Genomic DNA, 27,674 nt, shown 5'->3' on the forward strand with positions numbered 1-27,674 from the left:
CAATCCCAAGTTCAGGGACATTTGGCAAAATAGCCCACCACTCCTACTTAAAAGTGTCGAGGTCTTGAAAGGCAAGGAAAGCCTGGGAAATCGTCATTGGCCGGAGGAAACTAAGCAGACATGACGACTAAATGCAATGTAGAATCCTCGGACAGAAAAGGACATTAGTGGGAGAGCTGGTGAAACCCAAGTAAGTCCAGGCTGTACCAATGTCCACTTCCCCGTTCTGAGGAACATGCTGTGGTCTGTCCACATTTACATTAGGGGAAGCAGGGAGAGCGTATATGGGACCTCTCTGTATTGTTTTTATAACTTTTCTGTAAATCCAAAACTGTCTTAAAATAGTTTTTTTAAATTATACTTTAAGTTCTGGGGTACAGGTGCAGAATATGCAGTTTTGTTACATAGGTATACATGTACCATTGTGGTTTGCTGCACCCCCTTTTTTTAAGAAAATGTTTCAAAAAGAAAAACAACCAAGTAGGGGAGGGCACATGAGTGGGGTTGGGAATTGCAAAGGCAGAAGCAGGAGACCAGTTAAGGAAGAAAACGGGGCACTAAGAGAGACAATCGGGAGGACCTTCCACAGCCAGGGCCCTGAGGGGCTCCCTGAGGTGGTGCCATTGAAGCGGAGTTCTGAGGGACAAGCAGGTGTAGACACTGTGAGTCTCAGAAGTGGGAAAAGGGGAGTGCTGTGCACAAAATTGAGAGACGGTGCCTGTGGCAGCAGCTGAGGAGGGAAAGAGAAGGTGGGGTGGGAGGCCCATCCCTTCCTTGGCCACAAGGACACTGAGTAGGGTGCTGAGATGGGAGTAACAGTAATAATAACAGGCAGCACTTGGAGGCTGCGTCCTGTGTGTCTGGCACTCGCCTAAGCCCTTTGCGCACATTGGCTGAGTTAATGCAGAGGTGAACTGAGAGGCACCTGGGGCAGGGGCTGGGGGACAGGAAGCAGGTGACATCTCCAGTCCTCTCCAGCGTCCTTAGAGCAGGTCTACAGTACTGATCCTTCTCTGCCACCCTTCTCCAAGACCACCTTGGTGGGAGTAAGGAGCTCTAAGGTGACAACACACACAGGAGCCACAGACACAAGACACAGGACACTTTTGACTCCCAGGAGAACCTAGTATGGGCATCCACATGCCCTTCCTGATGGTGACTTTTTATGTAGACATGCAGAGTGCAGTTAACCAGCTGCTCCTGCACACATCTGGATTGCTACTCACACATCTGTGCACACACACACAGCCTCCTGGAGCACTGTGGCTTCTGGGTGGCTAACACAGCTACCACCTCTGGTTGTGCTGAGCTGAGCACCCATTGCCTGCTGGGGTGGGGTGAGGGCAGGCACTTTCCCTGCGCGACCCCGTTTAGCCCTCTCAGTGCCCCACTGATGTGGTCCCTGTTGTCCCCGATGGACAGAGGAAGAACCTGCGTCAGGACCCCCAGAGCGGTGTCTCCACTAAGCAGAAGTCTCTGTTTCTCTCCCGGCCTCTCCCAGAGGGGCTGCTCTGAAGCATGTGGATTTGATCAGGATAATCAAGGTAAATGATCCTTATCTTGATCCATCACAAATGTTAAGGTACAAGGCTGTGGGGATGGAGAGTGGGTGGAGTCTCTGCTGCCCGGTATCCTAAGCTGGGTGATCGCAAGCAGACACACACATGACCACCTCTTGGGCCATGCAGGGGGAATGAATGTAATGAGGCCGATGTTACAAGGTTATTGAAGGCTCAGGGGAGACCAGGCCAAAAAAAAAAAAAAAAGAAAGCTATGACCTGAGACCTCCCTATAGCAGTGTTTCTCAAACTCTGATTAACGTTACTTGAGGAGTTTGTTAAAAATACATATTCCTGGCCCTGATCAGATAAATCAGAATATTTGACACAGAGTCTTTAAGCTCCCCCTCGGGATTCAAATGCACACAGATTTTTGGTGCTTTGCCGCCTACAGTACAAGAGAGGGCAGGACTGTCCTGTTCAGTGCACTGTGACCCGGATACTCAGGCCCAAGGAACTCCCCTACTCCCCCTGCTCCCTGCAGTGCCACCCACCTAGCTTTCGTGCCTGAGGGTGGTCCTCAGACTCCTCCTAGAACAGGCCCAGAGGCTCTTAGCTATGTAAGTATTCATTCCTCCAATCACTGCAGAGCACTCACCAGGTAACAAGCACGCACGCCCAGGCGAGTTCCCCATGCTCATTCCCACGTTGATATCTCAGACTCTACAAGTCTTCAGCTGCTGCCTAGGACTCTGTAAGTCCTTGAGCTTGGGACCCCTACCACACACAAGCGCTGGGCGTGCCCCACAGGTGGGGAAGTGCTGGCCATATACACCCAGTGAAGTGGGAATTCCAGATAATGAGTAACTTTTTAGCACAAGTACCCATGCCCTTTGAATTGTGAGGTATTTTTGTTTGCTAAATCTGACAATTCTACCTGTAGGGAACAGGGATGATTGAGAAGCAGCTGCTCCGATGGCCAGAAGCCAACAGCCTTCCCTGCAGAGATGCGGGAAGTCCCAGGGACAGCAGGAAAGTCCAGGCACTGCACTGGCAGTGGGATTGGGGCTTGGGTCAGAAGAGGGTCAGGGCCACAAGGAAGGACCCTGGGAGGCTTCCTGCTACATAATATGAGGGCCGGGAGCATAACAAAGGATTGCCTTATCCATGATTGCATCAAACTGAAGCCTGAGACACAATATTCTGTGAGGTCGCCTTGTTCACTGCAGAGGAGCTAACTCACACAGTTTTGTCTGGGAAGTTGCAACCTGTGCCAGGAGTAGCCAGCCTGGGAGTAACAAAGAGGCTTTTCTACTGCAGGTTTTCCTAGACCTCCTCTCCCTCCCTCCCCTGGCCAAAGGTGAGCTCTGCCCGGAAGGTCTGGCTCTAGGGGACTTTGCTCCTGGGCATCCTAGCTGCAGAGATTGGTGGGGCTAGTCCAGAAAGGGGGGTCTTCTGGACTTGGGGATGATGCGGTTGGGCCTCAGGGTACTGGGAGGCCAGTAGGGGTGCTTCAAACTGGCCAGTAACCTGAAGGACTCATATTCTTAAGGATATCCTGGTGGCCACGTAGAAAACAGTCAGGTGGGGTGAGGATGGAAGTACGGACCAGCTCAGAGGTCACTGAGGGTGCAGCCAGACAGGCTGGGACCCACGTGGGCAGCAGAGGTGGGGAGTAGGGATGTGGAGGGGGAGACCCAGCCCCATGCTGGGGGCCCCGAGGGGAGATGGAGGCTGAGCCGGGAGAAGAGACACCACCCACTCACTTCCTGCTTGCTGAATGACTGTGAGGAGCAGGAGAAGGAGCAAAAGAGCAAGCGAGGAAGTCAAGGGGGTTATTTGGGGGCAATGCTCCATGTGAGGGTAGCTAAGGACAGGTGCCAAGGAGGCCCCTGTGTCAAAATCCCAGGTCAAAATGTTAGTTACCAGAGACCTCTGATAAAGACAGAGCCACAGGTAAAACGCAGCAGGCACAACCCCTCGACCCTAAAATCAGAAGCCTATCTGTGTCCTGGTGAGGAGAGAAGCACGATTGATCATCCACACCGCCAGGACGCAAGCCCGTTATTTCTGATGCAAAACCCAGGCTCCTTCCAGGGCTGGCACAGAGGACTGCCAGAGGAGTCAGGAGGCCTCCACCTTCCCCAGCTGGGCAACCTCAGAGGGTGTCTCCTTATCTCTGGGGTCACTGTGTCTTCATGGCCAGGCTGGGCACAGGTCAGCTGGGAGTGGAGCTGTGTTTGCAGGGAAGGAACGAGGGTGGACGTCGAAGCCAACCTGCCTGGTTCAGAATCCTGGCTCAGCTTGGCACTTACCAGCAGTGGTGGTGAGGCCTTGGGAATGAGCTCCGCCTCCCTGTACTTCCATTTCCTCATATCTGAAATTGAGGGAGTAATGGGACCCGCCTCAGTGGGTGTTCATGTGGATTCCATGTGCTCTTAAGCATAAAGAACAGAGCAGCTATGATGACCATCATCTGTGTCATTGGGCCTCTGGAAGTGAGGGAAGGAGAGGCAGATTTGCTTAAGTAGAAGGAAGGCAGAGGAAGGTAGTAAACCGTCAGCCATGTGGCACAGATTGTATTATGAGATTGACCGGTTTTCTTACTTCGTCCTCAAATTTCCCTCCTTACCCACTTCCCATGATTCCTGAGAGCCAAGAGGACGGGAGCTGTGGAATGTGTTAGTCATCTACTGCTGCAGAGTAAATAGCCCATGATTATCTCACGGAGTTCCTGAGGGTCAGGAATCCAGGAGGGGCTAAGCTGGGTGGTTCCAGCTCGAGGTCTCTCTTGAGTTTGCTGTCAAGCTGTTGGCCAGGGCAATCCCAGAAGGCTCACTTATGAGGCTGTTGGTAGAAGGTCTCAGTTCCTCCCTATGTGGGCTACTCACAGGGCTGCTCAAATGTGACTTAGAGAGAGAGAGAGAGAGAGAGAGAGAGAGAGAGAGAGAGAGAGAGAGAGACAGAGGCTTGTTTGTTTAGTGTCCAGGACCGAGAGAGGATATAGAGAGAAAGCACAAAAGAGAGAGGAAAAAAAGAGAAAGGCAGAGAGAGAGATAGAGACAGAGACACAGACAGTTGTTGAATGTCCAGGACCAAGAGAGAGACAAAAGAGAGAAAGCACAAAAGAGAGGGGAAAAGAGAAAGACAGACAGAGTAAGGGACAGAGAGAGGGGGACACAAAGAGAGAACCCACGGCAGAAGCAGCAGTCTTTTTTTTTTTTTTTTGAGACAGAGTCTCACTCTGTCGCCCAGGCTGGAGTGCAGTGGCGCGATCTCGGCTCACTGCAAGCTCTGCCTCCCAGGTTCACACCATTCTCCTGCCTCAGCCTCCCAAGTAGCTGGGACTACAGGCGCCTGCCAACACGCCCAGCTAATTTTTTGTATTTTTAGTAGAGATGGGGTTTCACTGTGTTAGCCAGGATGGTCTCGATCTCCTGACCTCGTGATCTGCCCGCCTCGGCCTCCCAAAGTGCTGAGATTACAGGTCTGAGCCACCACACCTGGCCAGAAGCATCAGTCTTTTTATAACCCAATCTCAGAAATGACACCCCACCCCTTCTGCCTTAGAAAGAAGTCACTAAGTCCAGTCCAATGTGAGAGAAGGTAATTAAGCTCTATCTCTTCAAGGAAGTGGTATCAGACATTTGTGGACACATTTGTAAAATGACTAGAGCATTAGAACCTCAGAATCCAGCAGAGTAATTGCCCTCATAGTAGATTATTAATGTTTTAAAAAATGGATGGACTAGCTGAAGGAATAAATGAACGAGTGAGTGAGCAGGATATTTCTGTCTCATTTCACATGCAGCAAAGGCACTGAGGCTCAGAGGAATTAGGACATGTGTGATGTTCTCTAGGCAGTAAGGGGTGGGGGCTGGCCTGGTTTGCCAGAACTCTGAGATGCAGCATGCAGCGTGCAGCAGTTCTGAAATGGAAGCCAGGGATGGCAAGCTACAGCAGCCACTCCCTCCCGGAGGGAGAACGGACCCAACACCAAGGAGGAAGGGATGACTCAGCAGCCCTCAAAACAGAGTCAGGAGTTCTCCCTGCTTTTGCCAAACCCTCTGCAGGCACCTCTTATCCATACAGGGACACAGCCAAAGGCCTAGCTGTGCTGAAGGAAATTTGCAAATCCTGCCTCAAATCTGCAGCCAGTATCTCCCCCAGCAGCCTCCAAACCAGGCCAGCATGAACCCAGCCAGAGAGCAGCATGGGTGTCGGGCAAAAACAGGCTATTGACTCCATCCTTTTCTAACAGAGACCAGGGTCCTCTGGCCTTCCACAGAGAAGATGGGGCCTTCTCAGGGTTCTCTGGATCTGCTGGTGTCAGTGAGTATCTATTTCTTCTTCCTAAGAATTCTTTTTTTTTTTTTTTTGAGATGGAGTTTTTGCTCTGTTGCGCAGGCTGGAATGCAATGGTGCAATCTCAGCTCACTGAAACCTCTGCCTGCCGGGTTCAAGGGATTCTCCTGCCTCAACCTCCCGAGTAACTGGGATTACAGGCACCCACCACCACACAGGGCTAATTTTTGTATTTCTAGTAGAGACAAGGTTTCACCATGTTGGCCAGGCTGGTCTCAAACTCTTGACCTCAGTTGATCCACCTGCCTCAGCCTCCCAAAGTGCTAGAATTACAGGCATGAGCCACTGAGCCCAGCCTCCTAAGAATTCTTAAAGGAGCTACGGTTGACAAAAGAGTTTCAGAGAGGTAAAGTTATGGCCCTAAAGTCACCCAGCAAGTAGATGTGGCAAAGCCATGTTGCAAAAGAAACCCTGGTGGGTGACACTCTTTGGATGGTGCCTGCCTCTCTGGAAGGCACCAGAGTTGGTTTCTTTCCGCCTCACCTTCTCATGCAGGTGGGCACGCTTGTGCTTGGGCTCCTGCTGGTTATGCCCCAGAAGCACACTCTTCCCTATCTGCAGTCCCAGCCCATGTGTGGACACAACCCATTTCCTAGGGTGTTCCTTAGCCCACTGCACCAAGTCAGCATTTAGGAATCAAGAGTGGCACCACAAAGGCAATAGCTGTGAAGACCACAAGCAGCATCACAGTGATCAAGCTTGCAGAATTCCATTGTCTGATGGACTCTGTGTGTACCAAGGTGACTGCAATCCAGGGACAGTGAGAGTCACTAGTCCTTGGACTAAGCATCTGCTTGTCCCAGGTCCCAGGCTGAACATTTGATGTGAATCTTTAGTCTCTTCACTTTTGAGACAGGCACTACAGCCACACTCACACAGGTCCCAAAGGCCAGTGCCACCCACTACGTCTGCCATCTCCACTCCTGCATTCCACCAGATTCCCTGACCTTTAGAAATAGTCTCCTGGAGGCCAGCCCTGCTGGCTCAAGCCTGTAATTCCAGCTCTTTGAGAGGCTGAGGTGGGCGGATTACCTGAGGTCAAAAGTTTGAGATCAGCCTGGCCAATATGGTGAAACCCCGTCTCTACCAAAAATACAAAAATTAGCCAGGTGTGGTGGCAGTCATCCCAGCTACTCAGGAGGCTGAGGCAGGAGAATTGCTTGAACCCAGGAAGTAGAGATAGTAGAGATTGCAGTGAACTGAGATCATGCCATTGCACTCCAGCCTGGCCAACAGAGTGAGACTCCATCTCAGAAAGAAAAAAAGAAAAAAAAAAAAGAAAAGAAATAGTCCCCTGGAGCCCCTGGCCCTGACCTCCCAAAAGCCAGAGTGAACTTTCAGTCTCACCATAGGCTGACCCCCTGTGTCCATTTTAAGTCAGAGGACTATACCCATCCACAGTCAAAGAAGAGGGTGGTGACCGATGTGGACAAAGCTCCCATTCAGCTGAGACCCCAATCAGTAAAGAAAATCTTTCCCTACACAGATCTACAGACAACCAAAGCCTTAAAAACGCATCAACCCTAAAGCCTGTGAAAATGTCATTTTCTCTCCTGTGTTCAAGAATGGAAATGCCTTCCTTCATTTTTAAAGAAGGAGCAGGGGACGGTGGTGAGAGTCTGGATTTGGCATTGGATTCGTCTTTCCTAATCTCCAACAGCTCCTGCATTTAACAGCTAGGGGTATGTGGGCAAATCACATGATTAGACATAGGAAGCTTTTTCCTCCTTCCTACTCCCCTTCCTGGAGGTTGACACAGACCAAAGCTTGGTAAGAAAACTTAGGATAAACGAAGGGGCAGAGGCCGGGCAAGGTGGCTCATGCCTGTAGTCCCAGCACTTTGAGTGGCCAAGGTGGGTGGATCAATTGAGCCCAGGTGATTGAGACCAGCCTGGGCAACATGGTGAAACCATGTCTCTACAAAAAATTACAAAAATTAGCTGGGCATGGTGGTGTGCACCTGTAATCCCAACTACTCGGGAGGCTGAGGTGGGAGGATCACTTGAGCCCAGGATGTTGAAGCTGCACATGAGGTGAGATTGCACCACTGCACTCCAGCTTGGGCTACAGAGTGAGTCCCTATCTCAAAGAAAAAAAGAGGGCAGAGATTTTTTTCAACATCATCAGAGATGGGAGCTATACAAGCTATACAAAGAGAGGAGACAGTCAGCCATGGCAATGTCAAAACATTCGTTAGCCAGTACATGTTCTGCCTAAGGAATTTTCTGCACCTACTGGGAGGTATGGGGAAAGGAGGCAGGGTTTAGCAGGATCAAGAGGTTGTGGGGGATGCAGAGTACAGAACAGCAATCCCCAGATGGCCTTGGCCTTGGCTCTCCTTCCTCCAACTCTTAGCTCTCAGGATAACTGTAGAATATGCTAAGAATGCAGTGCCCTGAGACAAGGAGAAAATATCAGGAACAATCTGAGCTTTGTCTTCATTCCTCCTAAAACTTGTTTTCAGCCATCCAAGTGACTTCTGAGATATAAAACCCAGGGAGGGGTGTTTTTGAGGCCCGTTAGCTGTGGTGCAAAGTGAGGCACATGCAAACAAGACCCTATCTGCCGGGGCAGCTTTCCCAAGCCTTGGGGGACTGGTTCACCATGGATCCTAGGCGTCTGTTGATTCCTGCTGCCTATATCTGTAATGAAGTTGGTTTGTGTGGCTTGCATAGTATTCTGTCACATCAAACTCATACTCTAGCAACTGGGTTTGTGTAAAACTTCCTCCCACATCCAGGAAATTAAGCAGAAATTAGCAAGATGCTTAGAGTCCTCTCTGAGGAGCGAGGCAGGTGCACAGTGTTGGGGACATGTTGGGAGTCCTCCCCCCAGATTGATAACCATTGCATGGGACTCTGCTTCCCAGAGAGAAGAAAGAGAAGATTTCAATCAGGAAGGGGCTCCCTGCAATTTCAAGTAGGGCAGGATGGAGTTGAGAGGTGGGATGGAAGCAACGAAATTAACTTGCATTTCAAACCTCTGGGGGCAATGCATAGGCTTGAAGCTATAATGTGAGCCTGAGCTAAAACAGTAAGGGTGTTTACTCAGTATTCTGGACTCCATATGTAACTGATCACTTCACAGCTGCTTAAGGAGATTGTCCAGGGGTCGGCTAACTAGACCCACTGGCCAAACCCAGGCCCAAAACAGACAGCTTTTATATATTTCACAAGCTAAGCTTCATACATTTTTAAAAGATTATGAGGAAGAAGGAAGAAAAGGAGAAAGACAAAGAGGAGTAGGGGGAGAAGAGGAGACAGAGATCATATGCGACCATCAAAGTCTAAAGCACTTACTATTCGGCTCATTACAGAAAAAAGTTTGCAGACCCCTGGAATGTAGGCCCTGCTCCCTTCCATTAAGGCCACTGTCCCAAAACTGCAGAGACAGTGTCACCCTGAGAGTGGGAGCATTATTTGTTTTGCTCGTTGCTGGATGCCCAATGCCTAGGATCATGCCTGGCACGTAAAATCACTCTGTAAATATTTGTGGAATAAAGGAAAAAATAAGTGAATGAACAATGTATAGAAAAGCACTTGGTAACCTATAAAGTCCAAGTATAGGACAAATAAAAATACATACTTTATTTATTTATTTTAATTTTTTTTTTGAGATGGACTCTTGCTCTGTTGCCCAGCCTGGAGTACAGTGGTACGATCTCAGCCCACTGCCACCTCTGCCTCTTGGGTTCAAGAGATTCTCCTGCCTCAGCCTCCTGAGTAGTTGGGACTACAAGCATGTGCCATCATGCCTGGCTAATTTTTTTGTATTTTTATTAGAGATGGGGTTTTGCCATGTTGGCTGGGCTGGTCTTGAAGCCCTGACCTCAGGTGATCCACCTGCCTTGGCCTCCCAAAGTGCTGGGATTACAGGCATGAGCCACTGCGCCCGGCCTACATACTATTTTAAATCCACTGCACCTGTTCTTATTCTGGAGTGGATGCTGAACTCTGCCCTTGGACAAGGCCCTCAGTGTGTTCTGGGAGAGCCTGGCTTGAAGCCACATTATGCAGAGCCAGGGCAGATCCCAACCCAGGGAGCTGGAGACAGAGGAAATCTAAAGGCAGGAACCTCCTACAGAGGTTGCTCTTCTGCTTAGCCTAAGAAGCAGAGCTTCTCAGGCTTTCTGGTGCACACAGATCACCTGGGGTTATTATTAGTATCCAAATTCTAAATTAGCATGCCTGGGCTGGGCCCCAAGAATTAGCATTTCTAACAAGCTCCTCTGTGTTGCTGCAGCTACTGGTCCCTGAATCACACTTGCTGTACAGCAAGGATGTCAAAGCTCTCTTCCTCAAAGGCAGGAGCATCTCTTCAGACCCTAGTATCATCCTCATTTCCTCTTTGCTTCCTTTTGTGGGGTTCCAAAAAACAGTAGGAGTGCCCTGGATTCTGATGAGAGAACATTCTCAAGGGATTGCTGACTCGGGAGGCAAACAGGCTCCAGCGATCCTGCAGCCCACGGGCTGGTGGGGAGATGACCCACAGGGGGCTGTTCCAAAAAGGAAGAGCAGTGGGCCTGGAAGAGTATGATTTGGCCTTAGTGTTGCTTCACTTTTCTGTCTTAATTGCCCTGTGGTTTCATCTGGTCATGGGAGTCCACGATGACATGTGCCATCCTTGTATGAATGGTGCTTGCAGAACCGAAGGAAGGGCCTGTACCGATGCCTGGGGAAAAGCAGACCAATGAAGACTTGTAAGAGCCCAGAAAAGAGGCTGGGAGAAGGTCAGGAATGGGGTAAATGTGGCCTTGGGGCATCCGCCTGGAGCTCCAGGTGACCAGTGGCACCCAGAACAATTCTTGACCCTCTGCAGGTCCTCCAAAGCATCCTCAGTAGGACCTGCAGAAGGTCAAAAATTTTCTGCTTTCACGTTGGATGGAGGTTAAGACTAAGTCAGCTCAACTGTAAAGAAAATGATGCTCTTCCCTTTGAAAACTGGCACAAGACAAGGATGTCCTCTCTCACCACTCCTATTCAACATAGTATTGGAAGTTCTGGCCAGGGCAATCAGGCAAGAGAAAGAAATAAAGGGTATTCAATTAGGAAAAGAGGAAGTCAAGTCTCTATTTGCAGATGACATGATTGTATATTTAGAAATCCCCATTGTCTCAGCCCAAAATCTCCTTAAGCCAATAAGCAACTTCATCAAAATCTTAGGATACAAAATCAATGTGCAAAAATCACAAGCATTCCTATACAACAATAACAGACAAACAGAGAGCCAAATCATGAGTGAGCTCCCATTCACAATTGCTACAAAGAGAATAAAATACCTAGGAATCCAACTTACAAGGGATGTGAAGGACCTCTTCAAGGAGAACTACAAACCACTACTCAACGAAATAAAAGAGGACAGAAACAAATGGAAGAATATTCCATGCTCATGGATAATAAGAATCAATATCGTGAAAATGGCCATACTGCCCAAAGTAATTTATAGATGCAAAGCTATCTCCATCAAGCTACCACTGACTTTCTTCACAGAATTGGAAAAAACTACTTTAAATTTCATATGGAACCAAAAAAGAGCCTGCATAGCCAAGACAATCCTAAGCCAAAAGAACCAAGCTGGAGTCATCATGCTACCTGACTTCAAACTATATTACAAGGCTACAGTAACCAAAACAGTATGGTACTGGTACCAAAACAGATATATAGAACAATGGAACAGAACAGAGGCCTCAGAAATAGCACCACACATCTACAACCATTTGATCTTTGACAAATCTGACAAAAACAAGCAACGGGAAAAGGATTCCCTATTTAATAAATGGTGCTGGGAAAACTGGCTAGCCATATGTAGAAAGCTGAAGCTGGATCCCTTCCTTACACCTTATACAAAAATTAACTCAAGATGGATTAAAGACTTAAATGTAAGACCTAAAACCATAAAAACCCTAGAAGAAAACTTATGCAATACCATTCAGGACATAGGCATAGGCAAAGACTTCATGACTAAAACACCAAAAGCAATGGCAACAAAAGCCAAAATTGACAAATGGGATCTAATTAAACTAAAGAGCTTCTGCACAGCAAAAGAAACTATCATCAGAGTGAACAGGTAACCTACAGAATGGGAGAAAATTTTTGCAATCTATCCATCTGACAAAGGGCTAATATCCAGAATCTACAAGGAACTTAAGCAAATTTAGAAGAAAAAAACAAACAACCCCATCAAAAAGTGGGCGAAGGATATGAACAGACACTTCTCAAAAGAAGACATTTATGCAGCCAACAGACATGAAAAAATGCTCATCATCACTGGTGCTTAGAGAAATGCAAATCAAAACCACAATGAGATACCATCTCATACCAGTTAGAATGGGGATCATTAAAAAGTCAGGAAACAACAGATGCTGGAGAGTATGCAGAGAAATAGAAATGCTTTTACACTGTTGGTGGGACTGTAAATTAGTTCAAGCTTTGTGGAAGACAGTGTGGCAATTCCTCAAGGATCTAGAACTAGAAATACAATTTGACCCAGCAATCCCATTACTGGATATATACCCAAAGGATTATAAATCATGCTACTATAAAGACACATGCACACGTATGTTTATTGCGGCACCATTCACAATAGAAAAGACTTGGAACCAACCCAAATGTCCATCAATAATAGACTGGATAAAGAAAATATGGCACATATACACCATGGAATACTATGCAGCCATAAAAAGGATGCGTTCGTGTCCTTTTCAGGGACATGGATGAAGCTGGAAACCATCATTCCCAGCAAACTAATACAGGAACAGGAAACCAGACACTACATGTTCTCACTCATAAGTGGGAGCTGAACAACAAAAACATATGGACACAGGGAGGGGACTATCACACATTGGGGCCTGTTGGGGTTTGGGGGCTGGCAGAGGGATAGCATTAGGAGAAATACCTAATGTAAATGACAAGTTGATGGGTGCAGCAAACCAATATGGCACATGTATACCTATGTAACAAACCTGCACGTTGTGCACATGTACCCCACAACTTAAAGTATAATTTAAGAAAAGAAAGAAAGAAGGAAAATGATGCTCTGAGGCCGGAGAACTTGAGAACACTCAGGTAATGCTCTGAGGCAAGATGACTAGTCATCCCCAATGTCCACTCTGTCTCTCTCATGGTAATGGAACTCTGAGTTTTTAGCTGGGAGGTGGCTACCTAGAATCTTGACTGCACTGCACAGCCTCCTTTGTAGCTAGGTATGGCCATGGGACAAAACTCCAGCCAACAGAACACAAGTGGAAATAACAGGCAATGTCCGAGGCATTCCTTTCAAAAGAAAGGGTGTGACCTTCCCTTCCCCTGTGGCCCTTTCTATGGACTGGAAGGTGGACATAGCAGTGAGCCATCTTAGCCCAGACAAACAGATGTGGAGGGGCAGCTGAGCAACCAGACAGGAGGACGTAGTTTCTGACAACGTGGAGGCACCATATCAACCCACTGCCTCCAGCTGGACCTGCAGGAGAGGGAAATGAACTTCAGTCTCATTTTAGCCACTATTTCTTTAGGATTCTGTGTAACTTAAACATATGTATTGGCCAGGTACAGTGGCTCACACCTGTAATTCCAGCACTTTGGGAGGCTGAGGTGGGAGGATCCCTTGAGGCCAGGATTTCAAGACTAGCCTGGACAACACAATGAAACCCTGCCTCTACAAAAAAATAAAAATTTAAAAGTTAGCCAGTCATGGCGTTGTGCACCTATGGTTCCAGCTACTCAGAAGGCTGAGGCAGCAGGATATCTTGAGTCCAGCAGTCAGAGTCTTCAGTAAGCAACGAGCAATGATTGCACCACTACATTCCAGCCTGGGTGACAAAGCGAGTCTCTTTCTCTCTCCCTCTCTCTCTCTCTCTCTCTCTCTATATATATATATATGTAAAATATATATAAAAATATATATATAATATTATATATGTGTATATGTATATATGTATATATATATATACACACACCCATAGAGAGAGAGATATAAAGACACACACACACACACACACACACACACATACATATTCAGTTCTGAAACTGGGAGCCTGAAAGTCATTTAAGGAAGATGGGCCCAGACAGTTATTGGTCATCTTAGTGCCTTACAGTCAACAAATATGTAAGTCCTTTAAAGATGCAGCACTATCGCAACAGACAAACAAAAAATCCTGTCCTCATAGAGTGTACATTTAATATCATTTCATTTCATCTTGATTACCACTCTGTGAGGGATACTGCTTTGCATCTTAGACATGAGGAAATTAAGCTGTAGAGATTTTCCATGACTTGTTTGAAGTGAGTCAGTTGGTGAGTCAGACATCAGAGATTCAAGCCAGGTCAGCTCATGCCAGAGCTAGAACCTCGCCACTGGTCTGGTGGCCTCCAAAGCATGCCCTCTAGAGAGGCCTGTCAGGGCTATCCCGGATGGGGACTGTGACCATGAGGAATCAAGAGGAAGGATTTTTTTTTTTTTTGAGACAGAGTCTCGCTGTGTTGCCCAGGCTGGAGTGCAGTGGCGTGATCTTGGCTCACTGCAACCTCTGCCTCCTGGGTTCAAGCGATTCTCCTGCCTCAGCCTCCCAAGTAGCTGGGTTACAGGCATGCGCCATGATGCCCTGCTAGTTTTTTTTTTTTTGTATTTTTAGTAAAGATGGGGTTTCGCCATGTTGGCCAAGCTGGTCATGGACTCCTGACCTCAGGTGGTCTGCCCACGTTAGCCTCCCAAGATGCTGGGATTACCAGCATGAGCCACTAGTCCCGGCCAGGATTTTTTTTTTTTCTTTTTCATGAGCCAAAGAAAAACCCCAGACTAGCTAAGAGAGAGGACCAAGGATACCTGAAGGCCGGGGAGGAGGGACAACCGCTTGTTGGGGTGAACCAATCGCAGAGGCTCAGCAGGACAGAGGCCAAGGCTGAGGAGGCCCCCACAAAGAAACAGAGCCTGAGGACAAGGGGTTCCTCACAACACCTGTGCTCCCCGAAAGCTCCCCTCCACACCCCTCTCTAGGTGCCCTACTCTCTGGGGTTGGTGAAGGGGTGCCAAAAATGCAAACTGATCCACAGAAAAATAGAGTCCTGTATTTTAAAAATATATCTAGGTTTGTATATGGACATTCACATGACACAGACACACAGACACACATGCAGCCACACACACACACACACAGAGACACCAAAGAAAAGTGCTTTAGAAATACACCAAAATGTGGCCGGGTGCGGTGGCTCATGCCTGTAATCCCAGCACTTTGGGAGGCTGAGGTGGGCAGATCACGAGGTCAGGAGTTCGAGACCAGTCCGACCAACACAGTGAAACCCTGTCTCTACGAAAAATACAAAAATTAGCCGGGCGTGGTGGTGTGTGCCTGTAGTCCCAGCTATTCGGGAGGCTGAGGCAGAAAGTTGCTTGAACCCGGGAGTCAGAAGTTGCAGTGAGCTGAGATCATGCCACTGCACTCCATCCTGGGCAACAAAGCAAGACTCTGTCTCAAAATAAAAATAAAAAATAAAAAGAAATACACCAAAATGTTAGCTGGGGTCCTCTCTGGGTAGTAAAGTGCTGGGGGATATTTTCCAAAGTCCTTCTTTACATTCTCTGAGTTTTTCCGTGTTCTTCAATGAGTATTTAATACGCAGATAAAAACTAATCCAACAAAGGATTTTTTTCTGTGTGTTTTTTTGATCTTTGGAGGAAGAGATTAGAGCTATTCCCATAACCAGGTTATTTGAGAAGGTCTAACAAGCCCGTATTACCAGAAATTATCATCTGGTCATTTCCAGTCCGAGAACAGAACACTTGGTTGTCCTGGCATTTCCCAAGCAGGGGGAGGAGTTCTCTGCAGGAATAAATAAGCCTCAGCATTCATGAAAATCCATTACTCCAGACAGACGGCTTTGGAATCCACCAGCTACATCCAGCTCCCTGAGGCAGGTAATCCATGATGTTTTACATCCTGGTAGCGGAGGAATCTGTTTTTCCAGGAGAGTTTTAGGCAGCAGCCTGGAGTGTGTGGAGTGTGAGGGGTAAGCAGAGGCCAGGAGGAGGTGTACTCAGGTGTTAGGAGCCAGGGGTCTGTTCTCGGCTGCCGCTGATTCCCTGTGCCTTTTTTAGAGGCATCCTCTGTGTCTGGGTTTTCACACCTGCAAAGGGTGGAGGTGCCCTGGGGCCTCTATGGTCATTTCTGCCTTGATACTTACAGATTCGGATTCGAGTCAGCTGTGCATCTGACCCTCAGGGAAGAGGTGCTGTCCCCTTGCCTGGAGCAGGGTGCGGCTCTCAGAACATGTGGCAGATGTGATTATTGCAGCAGGTCCCTCTGAGCAGAGGCCACAGGCCTCACCATGATTTCAGGGTCTCCATGGGGCTGCCTCGGGGGCTCCACTTCCCCAAAAGGACCCCTGGCCAAGTCGACAGATGGGCTGTGTCTCTGTCCAGCAACAGAAAAGACAAACTGCTGGGAAACAGCCAGCCCTCCAACTTGCCCAAACAGAAAAGACAAGCCTTTGCCCCTGAAATAATTCTGGAGAAAAATATTGTCTAACATTTATCCAGAGAAATGATTGCATCAGCCTGAGAGTGAACAGTTGAAGCAAACAAGGTGCCTCTGTCCCTGGGCTTGGCCAAAGGCATTTCCACTGGCCTCCCCCTCCTTCCCTTCCTTCCCCTCCTTCCCCTCCTTCCCTTCCTTCCCTTCCTTCCTTTCCTTCCACCCTCTCTTCCCCTTTTCTTCTCCTCTCTCTACCCCTCTCCCCTCCCCTCCCTTCCAATCGCCTCTCTTCACCACTCTTCTCCCCAGCACCCACACTGCCCCTTTTCTCTTCTGAATTCTAGGACTGAGTGGGCGGAGGCTGAAGGTGAATAATCTTGTTTGCTGCGGTCACCGGCTTGGAACTCAGCCCTTCCAGGGTCTCTTGTGCAGTAGCTCATGGCTCTTCTCTGGCTTGTAGTTTCAGGAAAGGGGTAGTATGGGAGGTGGTGACTGCTCGGTACGTCTAATATGAACCAGGTGCCTTCATCATTTATCTCACCTGAGCCACTTAACAGGTTGTGCAGAGACGGAAACAGGTTCAGAGATGTACAGTCACCTGCTTGCCACTACACAGCAATCAAAAGTGGCCAAAATAAAATCCCAGTACAAGTCTGGGAGACTCCAAAGCCCTCTCTGCCTTCTCCCCACTAAGAGGTCCTTCCAGGCTTATGGTGGACACAGACACCACGTGGCAACCTGGCAGGGGCAGAAAAGAACATTTGCCTTTCTTTGGTCTTGCTGCCAACCATCATCAGGGCCATCGAGGCTCCAGACACTGTACCAGGGACTTTCATTTCCCTCTCTCAGTCGACCCTCACTGCCACCCAGCACCACATCGTGGAGGCCTGCGGAGGCCACACCATGTGACATGTAGAGGCTGGGAGAGTCACTGTGGCCTCTGTCCCTGCCCGGGGCTCCTTCATCCCTGGGTTCTACTTTGGTGGCAGTTGGGGGAATGGGGGAAGGGAGCCCCTGCTTTCTAATCCCCTAGGATGAGATCTGCTCACCAAGCAGGAGGAGAGGAGCAGGCATTCTGATTGGACTGAACCTCGGACCCCCCATCAGCTTACAGACCGAGGAGCCAGGCAAACCTGGCTGCCCACTGGGCTCCTTTACCTGTTTGCTGTATGATCTTGGGCAAGCCCCCTCACCGCTCTGTGCCCAGCTTTTCCACTGCAAGAAAATGGCAACAATTATGGTACTTACCTCAAAGGGTGAAATGAAGCAGAGTGATGTGTCGGGTGCCCCAGAGAGCACCTACCTGAGGGAGGCTCCAAAGCTAGCAAGAGGCAGCAGGACAGGGACCAGGACGCAGGCTGGGTGGAGGGCAGCGGGAGGTGGTCGGGGCTCCATCTGGCCCTCTGAGACTTAAAGGAGCTTTGCTTTTCAGAGTTGAGAATGGAGAGAATGTTACCTCTCCTGGCTCTGGGGCTCTTGGTGGCTGGGCTCTGCCCTGCTGTCCTCTGCCACCCTAACAGCCCACTTGACGAAGAGAATCCGACCCAGGATAACCAAGACCGAGGGACACATGTGGACCTCGGATTAGCCTCCACCAACGTGGACTTCGCTTTCAGCCTGTACAAGCAGTTAGTCCTGAAGGCCCCTGATAAGAATGTCATCTTCTCCCCACTGAGCATCTCCACCGCCTTGGCCTTCCTGTCTCTGGGGGCCCATAATACCACCCTGACAGAGATTCTCAAAGGCCTCAAGTTCAACCTCACAGAGACTTCTGAGGCAGAAATTCACCAGAGCTTCCAGCACCTCCTGCGCACCCTCAACCAGTCCAGCGACGAGCTGCAGCTGAGTATGGGAAATGCCATGTTTGTCGAAGAGCAACTCAGTCTGCTGGACAGGTTCACGGAGGATGCCAAGAGGCTGTATGGCTCCGAGGCCTTTGCCACTGACTTTCAGGACTCAGCTGCAGCTAAGAAGCTCATCAACGACTATGTGAAGAATGGAACTAGGGGGAAAATCACAGATCTGATCAAGGACCTTGACTCGCAGACAATGATGGTCCTGGTGAATTACATCTTCTTTAAAGGTGAGTGCCTGGCTTGGGGTTCAGAAGAGGTGGATCTGAGGGCTATTTCGGTCCTGACTCAACAATGGTGTTATTAGGCAAACCACTGTAGAGGAAAGTGCCCATGGCGTGGGGGCAGCATGAGCATCAAGGCCCCACCCTGCCCATAGGCATCGCTGTCTTCTGTGGGGTTTTTCCAAATTACAGTTTGTCCTTCCAAGACATAATTCAGTGGAGCCCATCAGCCTCTGGTCTGAGTCAGTGTGGTGCTTTTCACTCTGATTTAAACTTGTCCGGCAAACAGAAGGAAGGAGCTCTCCTTTCAAACCACTCCAGGGCGCGTAGGAGCTACAGCTCCCTCCTTGCAGGGGTGCTGCTAGACTAGGCCAGGAAGCCCCTCTATCTGGATGCACCTGGGGCTCCTGCCCTGCATATGTGGGAGGAGCACGGTCCAGCCAGGGGCCTTGGTGTCTGGAGGTGGCCAGGTGGGGCTGGGGCCATCTTCACAGGGCAAGATAATCCCCAAGGAGCCTGACCACTCCCAAGATTCTATGATTCTACTCTATCATCTTTAATTATTTTAAAAAATATGTCACTGACACATAACAAATGAGGGCAGAAATGGCATTGTTCCCATCTGGGGAAGAGCCTCAAGGGTGGGCAGTATACAAAACATGACCCTTTGCCAGATTCTAACTGGTCCAGTGCCCAATCCCATTGATAGAAACTCAACCAATGCAAACCTCAGCCTGCAAGCTCCGAAGGGGCAGAGTGCAAGCAGGTAGCTTTTGCCTCCTGGAGCCCACAGTCCAGATGGGGACAAAAAAAGAGATAGGGACACAAAGAGTGATCACTGAGCCAGAGGGTGGAAAGGTGCTTAGGAGACATGAGCTGCTTGGAGGCAGAGTCCTGCTTGGAAGCTACTGGTTGATTCCTGGGCAAGCCGCTTCCCCTCCTGGGCCTAGGTTTTCATCTGTAAATGAAGGCGTGGATCCAGATCTCCCTCTAAGACTACTCCACACCTCACATGCCATTTGTTCTCTGAGTTTCCCATGTTCTCGCCTCCTACCACCTAGCCCTATGCTAGGACTCTCCCCTCCAGGACACAGTAGCCAGCCCAGCTTTCCCCTCCCCACCTGCCTCTAACAATGGGAAACAGGCAGGTGGTAAACAGGTGGGCAGTGGAGGTGGCCCCATGTCTCCAGCCTCCCCTGGAAGCTCCCACCCCCCTCATTGTTCAGTGCTCTGGTCCTCCTGGAGTGGAGACCTGCAGGGCCCCTCCCCTTCCTCTGTTGACTTCTCCTCACTCTCCAGGTGCCAGTTTTGCTCCCTGCCTCAGCCTGGTTTACATACAGTGTATGTGATGGGGCTTGGTCACTGCGGGGGCCGCCCTGTGGAAGGTGGAGGGGGCCGAGCATGCATGAGCTTCAGGCTGAGACAGTCCCAGCTCAGAACCCTGGAGTGCTTGTTCCCTCCCTTTCTGCTCTTCCTCTTCCATTGCACCCACTGGACCCATGAGCATGCAAGGATTGACTCACCCAGTGATGCTAGAACTATGTATTCAGCTGAAAGTAAGGGGGTGGGGGCATCCAATCAGGGGCAGAAGATGGGAATTCAAGAAAGGAAGGTTTCCCCTAGAAAACGGGTTTTGTCTTTTCTCTTAAATCCAGATAGAATAAGAAGCGAAGGCCATTACAGCAGAGAGAAAGTCGAGTCAAGCAGAGATCAGATACTAAAGACACTAGACTAACCAGACATTCGGGCCCTCAGTTGAACAGCTGAGGATGTCAGAAGATGTTAAGGAGGCAGAATTGGAAAACTTGGTGGCTGGCAGACAGAAATGGGGGGAGATGGGAGCAGATGTGAGAAGATTTAAAGGCTTGTAGAGCTTGGGTGGTGATTTCATCCACCAAACCTACCTCTCTCCCCATTCTGGCATACAAGGCAGCAGTCAGGGTCCCCAGAGGCAGCCCATCTTCCTGGCAGGGACCCATGCTGGAGATCTGGCCAGCTGAAAGGCCCCAAAAGAGCTCGGTGCCCTGGGTAATATGGGAAGGTGCTCCATGGCACTGCCCTCACATGGAGGCCACAGAAGCCCCTGAATGGCTGCTGCAATTGGTAACGGGGACACCTGTTCAACTGAAATATCTCCTACCCTGAGATGGGTCCTTTCTCCAAGGGATCTTTACAATCACATTTGTCCCCAGTCATTCCATGTTGGGAGGCTGCAGGGACCAGAGAAGCTGAGATGGTCTTTGGGGAGGGGAAAGGAAAGATGGACTGTTATTTTGGTCCTAGAAAGCTCAAAGGTGGGGAAGTGTCAAGAAGGAAGATGAGGGCACAAGAGAATGTAGGGCCACCCAGAAGCTGGCTCTCATTGCAATTACAGAAAGAAAAACCAAAATAAAGAAAGAAAGGAAAGAAGCTCCCATTTATTGAGCACCTACTCTCACCAGCCATTCACATGCAATACCTCGTTTAATTCTCACAGCAGCTCTGAAAGGTGGATGGTGGTATTGCCATTTGTTAGGTAGGAGACATGAAGTCCAGAAAAGCAAATAATTAAACATTCAAACTTGACCTGGGCCCATTTGAAAATTCCTTTTGCTCCCTCATTTTAACCCCTAAAGTAAAGCTGTTTGTGACTTTATGAGCTTTTACCAAGCATCTCCTAAAACCAAGAATGGAGGTGAAAGATTGTGGAGCCCACAACCTAGAGAAAGGATTGACAATTTTTTTCCATAAAGGGCCTAGTAGTATGTATTTTAGGCTGTGTGGTCCACATGAGGGCAGATTCTTCTTTTTGACTTCCTCCTTTGCATCTTCTTCACTTCTCTTTCCTCTTCATTTTTTGCCGGGCGCGGTGGCTCACGCCTGTAATCCCAGCACTTTGGGAGGCCGAGGCGGGCGGATCACGAGGTCAGGAGATCGAGACCATCCTGGCTAACACGGTAAAACCCCGTCTCTACTAAAAATACAAAAAAAAATTAGCCGGGTGTGGTAGTGGGCACCTGTAGTCCCAGCTACTCGGGAGGCTGAGGCAGGAGAATGGTGTGAACCCGGGAGGTGGAGCTTGCAGTGAGCCGAGATCGCGCCACTGCACTCCAGCCTGGGCAACAAAGCAAGACTCCGTCTCAAAAAAAAAAAAAAAAAGAAAAGAAAAGAAAAATATAAGCACCATTCTTAGCTTTAGGTACACACAAAAATAAGCTATGGCTGTATTGGCTTACAGGCTATAGTTTCCTGACCCCTGTTCTAGGGGAGGAAAATAATTGTACCCAACTAAATGCATGCAAATCATGGGCCTATGTCATGATTCCCAAAGAATGAGTTTCATGGAATTTTCAACATTTTAAATATTTTACTCCATTCTTCCCTTGCTTGCATAGTTTCTGATGAGAAGTCTGCTGTCATTTTCATCCTTATTCCTTTTTAGATAAGGTGGAGTTTTCCTCCCTCTGCCTCTACCTCTACCTCTTTCAAGATTTTCTCTTTCTCTTTACTATGGTAAATAGGCCTTTAGTGAGAGGAGTTATGTCAGCCTGGCTAGGAGTCAGGCTGCATTTCATATTTGTGATAGCTAGAGGTACCAGAGGCAGTTTCATGGAATTTTACCTTTGCAACACTGAGAGCCTAGGCAGCCTCAGAGTCAGAACACCCACAGTTGAATCCTCGGCCTGACAGACACTGAATCCAGGGCAAGTCTTAGCTGAATATTCATGGTCTGTAGAGGTGGACATGAGCTAGATATGAGCTAAGGACCATAGCCAGCTCATGGCTTTTGTGATGTCCAACACCGCTATCCTCTAAGATGTCACAAGTGTCCTTAGGCTTTTATTCCCATGGTCTCTCCTGGCTCTGAGTTCTATCTTCCATTAAGGTTCTTCCTGTTCCTCCCCTCATTCACACTGATTGGCATCTCTTCTGTCTGCCCTCACCAACTCACATACAGAACCCAGTCTCTTTCCTCTTATTTCCACCCAAAGCCCTCCCACAAGCCACTGTTATATGTTCACATCCCTGTAATACCAGTGAGTAATAATTGCTAATGAGACATTTTTCCTTTTATGGAACAAAGGCTGTCCCATTTCTCCTCAGGCACCAGCCTCCCACGTGTTGTCATGCCTCTTTCCCCCACTTTCCCTAAACCTTCTTTCTCTCTTGCACTCCTTATTCCCCGGTTCCTACTGATTTCTCGTTTAGCACAAGGAACTAGGTCTTTCTTTTGTGGCCCTTTTCCCAATCCAAGCCTGCTGGGCTCTCCCTCACCCCCAATAACTTTTACTCTTGCCAAGCTACTTCTCTAAACCAAAGCAGGGTCACTCCTATGAGGGACTCTGGGCACTTCCACTGCTGGGGAAGCAGGGTCGAGCAGGGCGACCCTTGCACTCACACCTTCTCCAACTGCTTGCTCCACCTTCAGCCAAATGGGAGATGCCCTTTGACCCCCAAGATACTCATCAGTCAAGGTTCTACTTGAGCAAGAAAAAGTGGGTAATGGTGCCCATGATGAGTTTGCATCACCTGACTATACCTTACTTCCGGGACGAGGAGCTGTCCTGCACCGTGGTGGAGCTGAAGTACACAGGCAATGCCAGCGCACTCTTCATCCTCCCTGATCAAGACAAGATGGAGGAAGTGGAAGCCATGCTGCTCCCAGAGACCCTGAAGCGATGGAGAGACTCTCTGGAGTTCAGGTGATTCTTCCTGGCCCCCAAAGACCCCACATCTCTCCACGTCAAGGTCTCACCAGTGTCCAGGGACAAGGGCATGGTGGTGGGAGAACTCATACAGGGACAGGTGGAATTTACACTTACTTTGCCCTATGCTGCCTGCATGGCTTTGGGCTTGATTTTTCTTTTTCTTCTTTAAGACGATGACATCAGACAGGACAAGGGCTGAGGCTTCCTCTGACTCCAGCATGTTCTAAGTCATGAGAAATCTTCTGCACAGTCCCAAACACTCATGCATGGTTTCTCCTGGTCTCAATCTCTTGAAGGGAGAGAGAAACAGAAGGAATTGTGATCAGTTGAGGGCTGCAGTGAGATGGACTCTGAGAATCAGTTGTGCACTGGTGAACCACTATATTTATTCATTCGCTCAGCATTTGCTGCATGATTAACTGAGCACCTACTATGTGTCAGACACTAATTTGCACCCTGAGAGTAAATCAGCAAATAAGACACAAGATTCCCTGCCCTCCTGGAGCTTAATTTGTAATTGGAGAGGGGACAGGCAATAAATAAATATAACAAATAAGTTAAGTGATATGTTAGAAGGTGAGAAATTGAGTAAGGGGATAGAAATTGAGTAGAGGAGGATGAAAGGATCAGGAAAACTGGAACTTGTGTTAGTTTGTGATTTTAAATAGAGTAGCCATTAGGTGATGTTTGAGCATCCATATAACAGAGAGGAGGGGTGGAGTCATGTTGGTATATTAGGGAAAAGCATTCCTGGCAGAGGGAACAGTCAGTGCAAAGTCTCTGAGGTGGAAGTGAGCTTGATGTGGTCAAAGAAGAGTCAGGCCAGAGCAGCTGGGCTTCCACTTCCTCCATCTTGTCTTGATCAGGGAGGATGAAGAGTGCGCTGGCATTGCCTGTGTACTTCAGCTCCACCACGGTGCAGGAGCAGAGAGAGTGAGGAGAGAGTTGAGAGAGGTCAGGAGTCCCCAAAGGGGTGGAGCAGCTTAGGTAGGGCCACGTAGACCCCTAGAAAACCTTGCCCTTCCTCCTGTCTGTGAAATGGAGAGCCATCAGGAGGTTTGGAGGAGTGCTGTGATCCGAGTGTTGTTTTAAAAGACTAATCCTGGCTGCTGAGAGGAGAATAACTGTAGAGCAGGTATGGAGTCAGTGACACCCACAGGAACCAGGCACAGACATAAAGTGGGAGCCCATTGTGGCTGGGATCCAGGAGGGAGCCTTGCATGTGAGAAGTCATTGAGTTCTGGATAAATCTGAGGGTAGGGGAACTTGCTGAGACACACGGAATTGAGCTGACTGATTTCGTGGGGACACAGTGAGGAGGAGCAGTAGTTCCGGGCCCAGACCCTGCAGTGGGCCCAGGGAGTGCATGTGGGCAGCTGTGTGGGGTAGAGAGGAAGGAGCACCAGCCTTGGGTTGAGACCATGGTGGCTGGTGTGACCTGGAGCAGGTCGCTGCTCTTCTCTGGAGCTCAGCTACCTCCTGAAGAGAAAGGAGTGTCCTTTCTCCACCACCCCTGTTTTCACTGGGTGATGATGAGAATCCGGTGAGGTATTGTATGTTGAAGCCATAATAAACCACTAAGGCCAAGGGAGCTGCTTCAACACTAACCTGAGGCTGCAACCCCTGCCCCAACCACTGTCCAGAAGGCCGGACACCTCTCGGGATTGCCTGACCCTCAGCCCCTCCTCACTCTAGATCCCAGGAGACCCCAGAACGTGGGGGTCCTACCCAACCCATCTGTTTACTCCCAGACTCCTTCCTCCTTTAGCACCAAATAGCCACCAGGGAGCAGGGGCTCAGCAAATAATTTTGAGTGGAAAGAATTCTCCAAACACTTTTGATTTACAAAACGCTGAGGAAACATGTGTCCACACACTCCTGGCCCACAGAGAATGCTCAATAGATACTTGTTGAATGAAGGATGGAATGAACGGACAAACACATGAATGAATGAATAAAAATAGAAATAGGACACCTTCCTCCTTCATGGGACTCAGAGTTTAATGGAAGACACAGCCTCCTGTATAATTGTAAGACCAGGCAGACAGTGACAGGCATCTTAAGAGGGCTATAAACTAAGGGAGGGGGAGTTTGCAGGTGGGGGGTGTGACCTGGGCCTCTAGGAGCTTGCTACCTGCTCTATGCCAGCCCACACCTGGCTTGAGGGACAGTGCCCACTGGTGAGGCAAGATGGGAACCTCCAATTGATTGTTTCAGGATCCCCAAAGCTCTTCTAACGCAATCAGACTCTTCAGAGGCCCCCAGGCCCTTTTTGACCTGCCTCTGGCTCCTGGCCCACCTCATCCCTCACTACCCTCCTCCCTGAAACACTGAGATCACCCACTGCCCTGTGGAGCAACTCCTCCTGCTCCCACCTTCTTCCAGGTTCTTCCACCTGCCTCCTGCCCACCTCTTCACCTAGCTAGCTCCTTTCCTGCCTTTGGGACTCAGCCTCAACACCACCTCCTACAGGAAGCCCTCCTGGTGCCCCCGTGAAGCAGGCTGCCATGCAGCCACTGCAGCTGGCCCAGCCCAGGCTCTCAACACACTCAGGGGTCCCTGCTGGTGTGAAGGTGCTTCAATTGCATTGCAAGCTGTAGGGAAAGGGCAGGGCCAGGCTCGAGCAGGGCCACAACTCCAGGCTTGGTGTGCTGCCTGGAGACTTTCACACTTGCAGATCTGAAGGAATAATTAATGAATAAGAAGAGTAAAGACAGGGGTTAAGAAATTGAGGAACAGATTATTTATTTTCCAATCAGAAGGGGGTGACTGTAGAGGAAACCAGGGAAGACCATCCTGCGAGGTGGGAGGCAGGTAGGTACTGATCAGCAGAGGTTCAGGTACTTTTTTTTTCTCATTTTCTAGAGAGATAGGTGAGCTCTACCTGCCAAAGTTTTCCGTCTCGAGGGACTATAACCTGAAAGACATACTTCTCCAGCTGGGCATTGAGGAAGCCTTCACCAGCAAGGCTGACCTGTCAGGGATCACAGGGACCAGGAACCTAGCCGTCTCCCAGGTGAGTCTTTAGACTTGGGTCAATTCATCCTTTGTATCCAAACTTGAATTGGTGAAGGCCAGATGGACTTTTGGGTACTCTTGAACTTGGGTTAATGCACGTGCATTTCTCATTATGTACTCACCCTGCTTGGGACACCCCCAAGCCAAGAAGAGCTAGGTTACAGCCCAGCTCCTCCTGCCGTGTTAGGGATTAAGCCTCTACAACATAATGTCACCCAGGCTTGGAATCAGAGAGCCATGGACACCATTCCACACTATACCATTTACTATCCATGGGCGCAAACAATTAAAGTCCTCCACCCCCAGCTTTTCATGTGTAAAATGTAGTGATAGTTCTTGGCTAGTATCCAGTGCCTGGCTGGACAGGGAATGCCAGTAGGTAATAATAATGATTATCTGGCAATTGTAATGAAAATATGCTCAGAGTATGAGAGAAGACTATTTGGGACACTCAGCCTGTGTTACTAAAAGCAGAGGCGCCAAGGCAGGGTGGCCATGCAGCCTTTTGCTCTTGTCTGCCCTCTGTGCTCACACAGCATTCGGTTGCAGTCTGCACTCCACGTTTCAAACAGCAAAGTAAGAGAGGGTTGTGTGTAGAGGAGCAGACCCGTATGATTCAGGAATTCAAGGCCATGAAAAGTACTTGAAAGCCCCAAGGATGTTTAAGCTAGAGCAGGAGAGATGCCAAAAGCCATGCTGGCCTGGCTGAGGAGGTTTTTGCAGCAGCTGCTTGTGGTCAAGAGCTGCCGGGATGTTGCTTGGAAGAAAAATGCTTTACATTGCTCTTGCTCTTCCTCCCAACAGTAGTGGCTGTTTTGGGGGCAAAATAGACTCTCAACTCAGACAGAAAGGGATGCATATGAGGTGCTCCATTCTTTACCTCGATGGCTCTGGGCAAATCATACTCAGCATCTGGGTCTCCATTTGCACATCTAGGCATCAGGACTGTGCAAAACTAGTTGGCAGGGGAGTTGGGAGGAGCAAACATTCAACAGCACAAAGACAGGCCAGTACTAGGTGCTCAATGCACATTAGTCCCCTTAGTGGCACACAGGCAGGTCGCTGAACTCCTGCGCATCTGTGTTTCCCATGTGTAATGTTCTGCTGTCCCCACAGGTGGTCCATAAGGCTGTGCTTGATGTATTTGAGGAGGGCACAGAAGCATCTGCTGCCACAGCAGTCAAAATCACCCTCCTTTCCGCATTAGTGGAGACAAGGACCATTGTGCGTTTCAACAGGCCCTTCCTGATGATCATTGTCCCTACAGACACCCAGAACATCTTCTTCATGAGCAAAGTCACCAATCCCAAGCAAGCCTAGAGCTTGCCATCAAGCAGTGGGGCTCTCAGTAAGGAACTTGGAATGCAAGCTGGATGCCTAGGTCTCTGGGCACAGCCTGGCCCCTGTGCACCGAGTGGCCATGGCATGTGTGGTCCTGTCTGCTTATCCTTGGAAGGTGACAGTGATTCCCTGTGTAGCTCCCACATGCACAGGGGCCCATGGACTCTTCAGTCTGGAGGGTCCTGCGCCTCCTGACAGCAATAAATAATTTCCTTGGA

At 49.1% G+C, this 27,674-nt stretch overlaps 1 protein-coding gene across 4 annotated transcripts; it reads left to right on the forward strand.

Moving 5' to 3' along the window:
* The first annotated feature begins 78 nt into the window (after positions 1 to 78).
* Positions 79 to 27,674, forward strand: SERPINA3 (serpin family A member 3). Of its 4 annotated transcripts, XM_055361386.2 has the most exons (7): positions 79 to 190; positions 1,423 to 1,544; positions 15,626 to 15,776; positions 17,765 to 18,415; positions 22,818 to 23,091; positions 25,963 to 26,113; positions 27,232 to 27,674. In XM_055361386.2, the coding sequence occupies exons 3-7, from the start codon at positions 15,710 to 15,712 to the stop codon at positions 27,433 to 27,435; spliced, it is 1,347 nt and encodes a 448-aa protein (XP_055217361.2). In that variant the 5' UTR covers positions 79 to 190; positions 1,423 to 1,544; positions 15,626 to 15,709; the 3' UTR covers positions 27,436 to 27,674. The 4 variants fall into 4 exon arrangements, with proteins under 4 accessions (XP_055217361.2, XP_055217362.2, XP_018865162.4 ...); XM_055361387.2 differs by lacking the exons at positions 79 to 190; positions 1,423 to 1,544 and adding an exon at positions 5,587 to 5,831; XM_019009617.4 differs by lacking the exons at positions 79 to 190; positions 1,423 to 1,544 and having other exon boundaries at positions 15,708 to 15,772.

This window comes from Gorilla gorilla, chromosome 15 (assembly GCF_029281585.2).
Source record: "Gorilla gorilla gorilla isolate KB3781 chromosome 15, NHGRI_mGorGor1-v2.1_pri, whole genome shotgun sequence".
Lineage (NCBI taxonomy): Eukaryota > Metazoa > Chordata > Mammalia > Primates > Hominidae > Gorilla > Gorilla gorilla.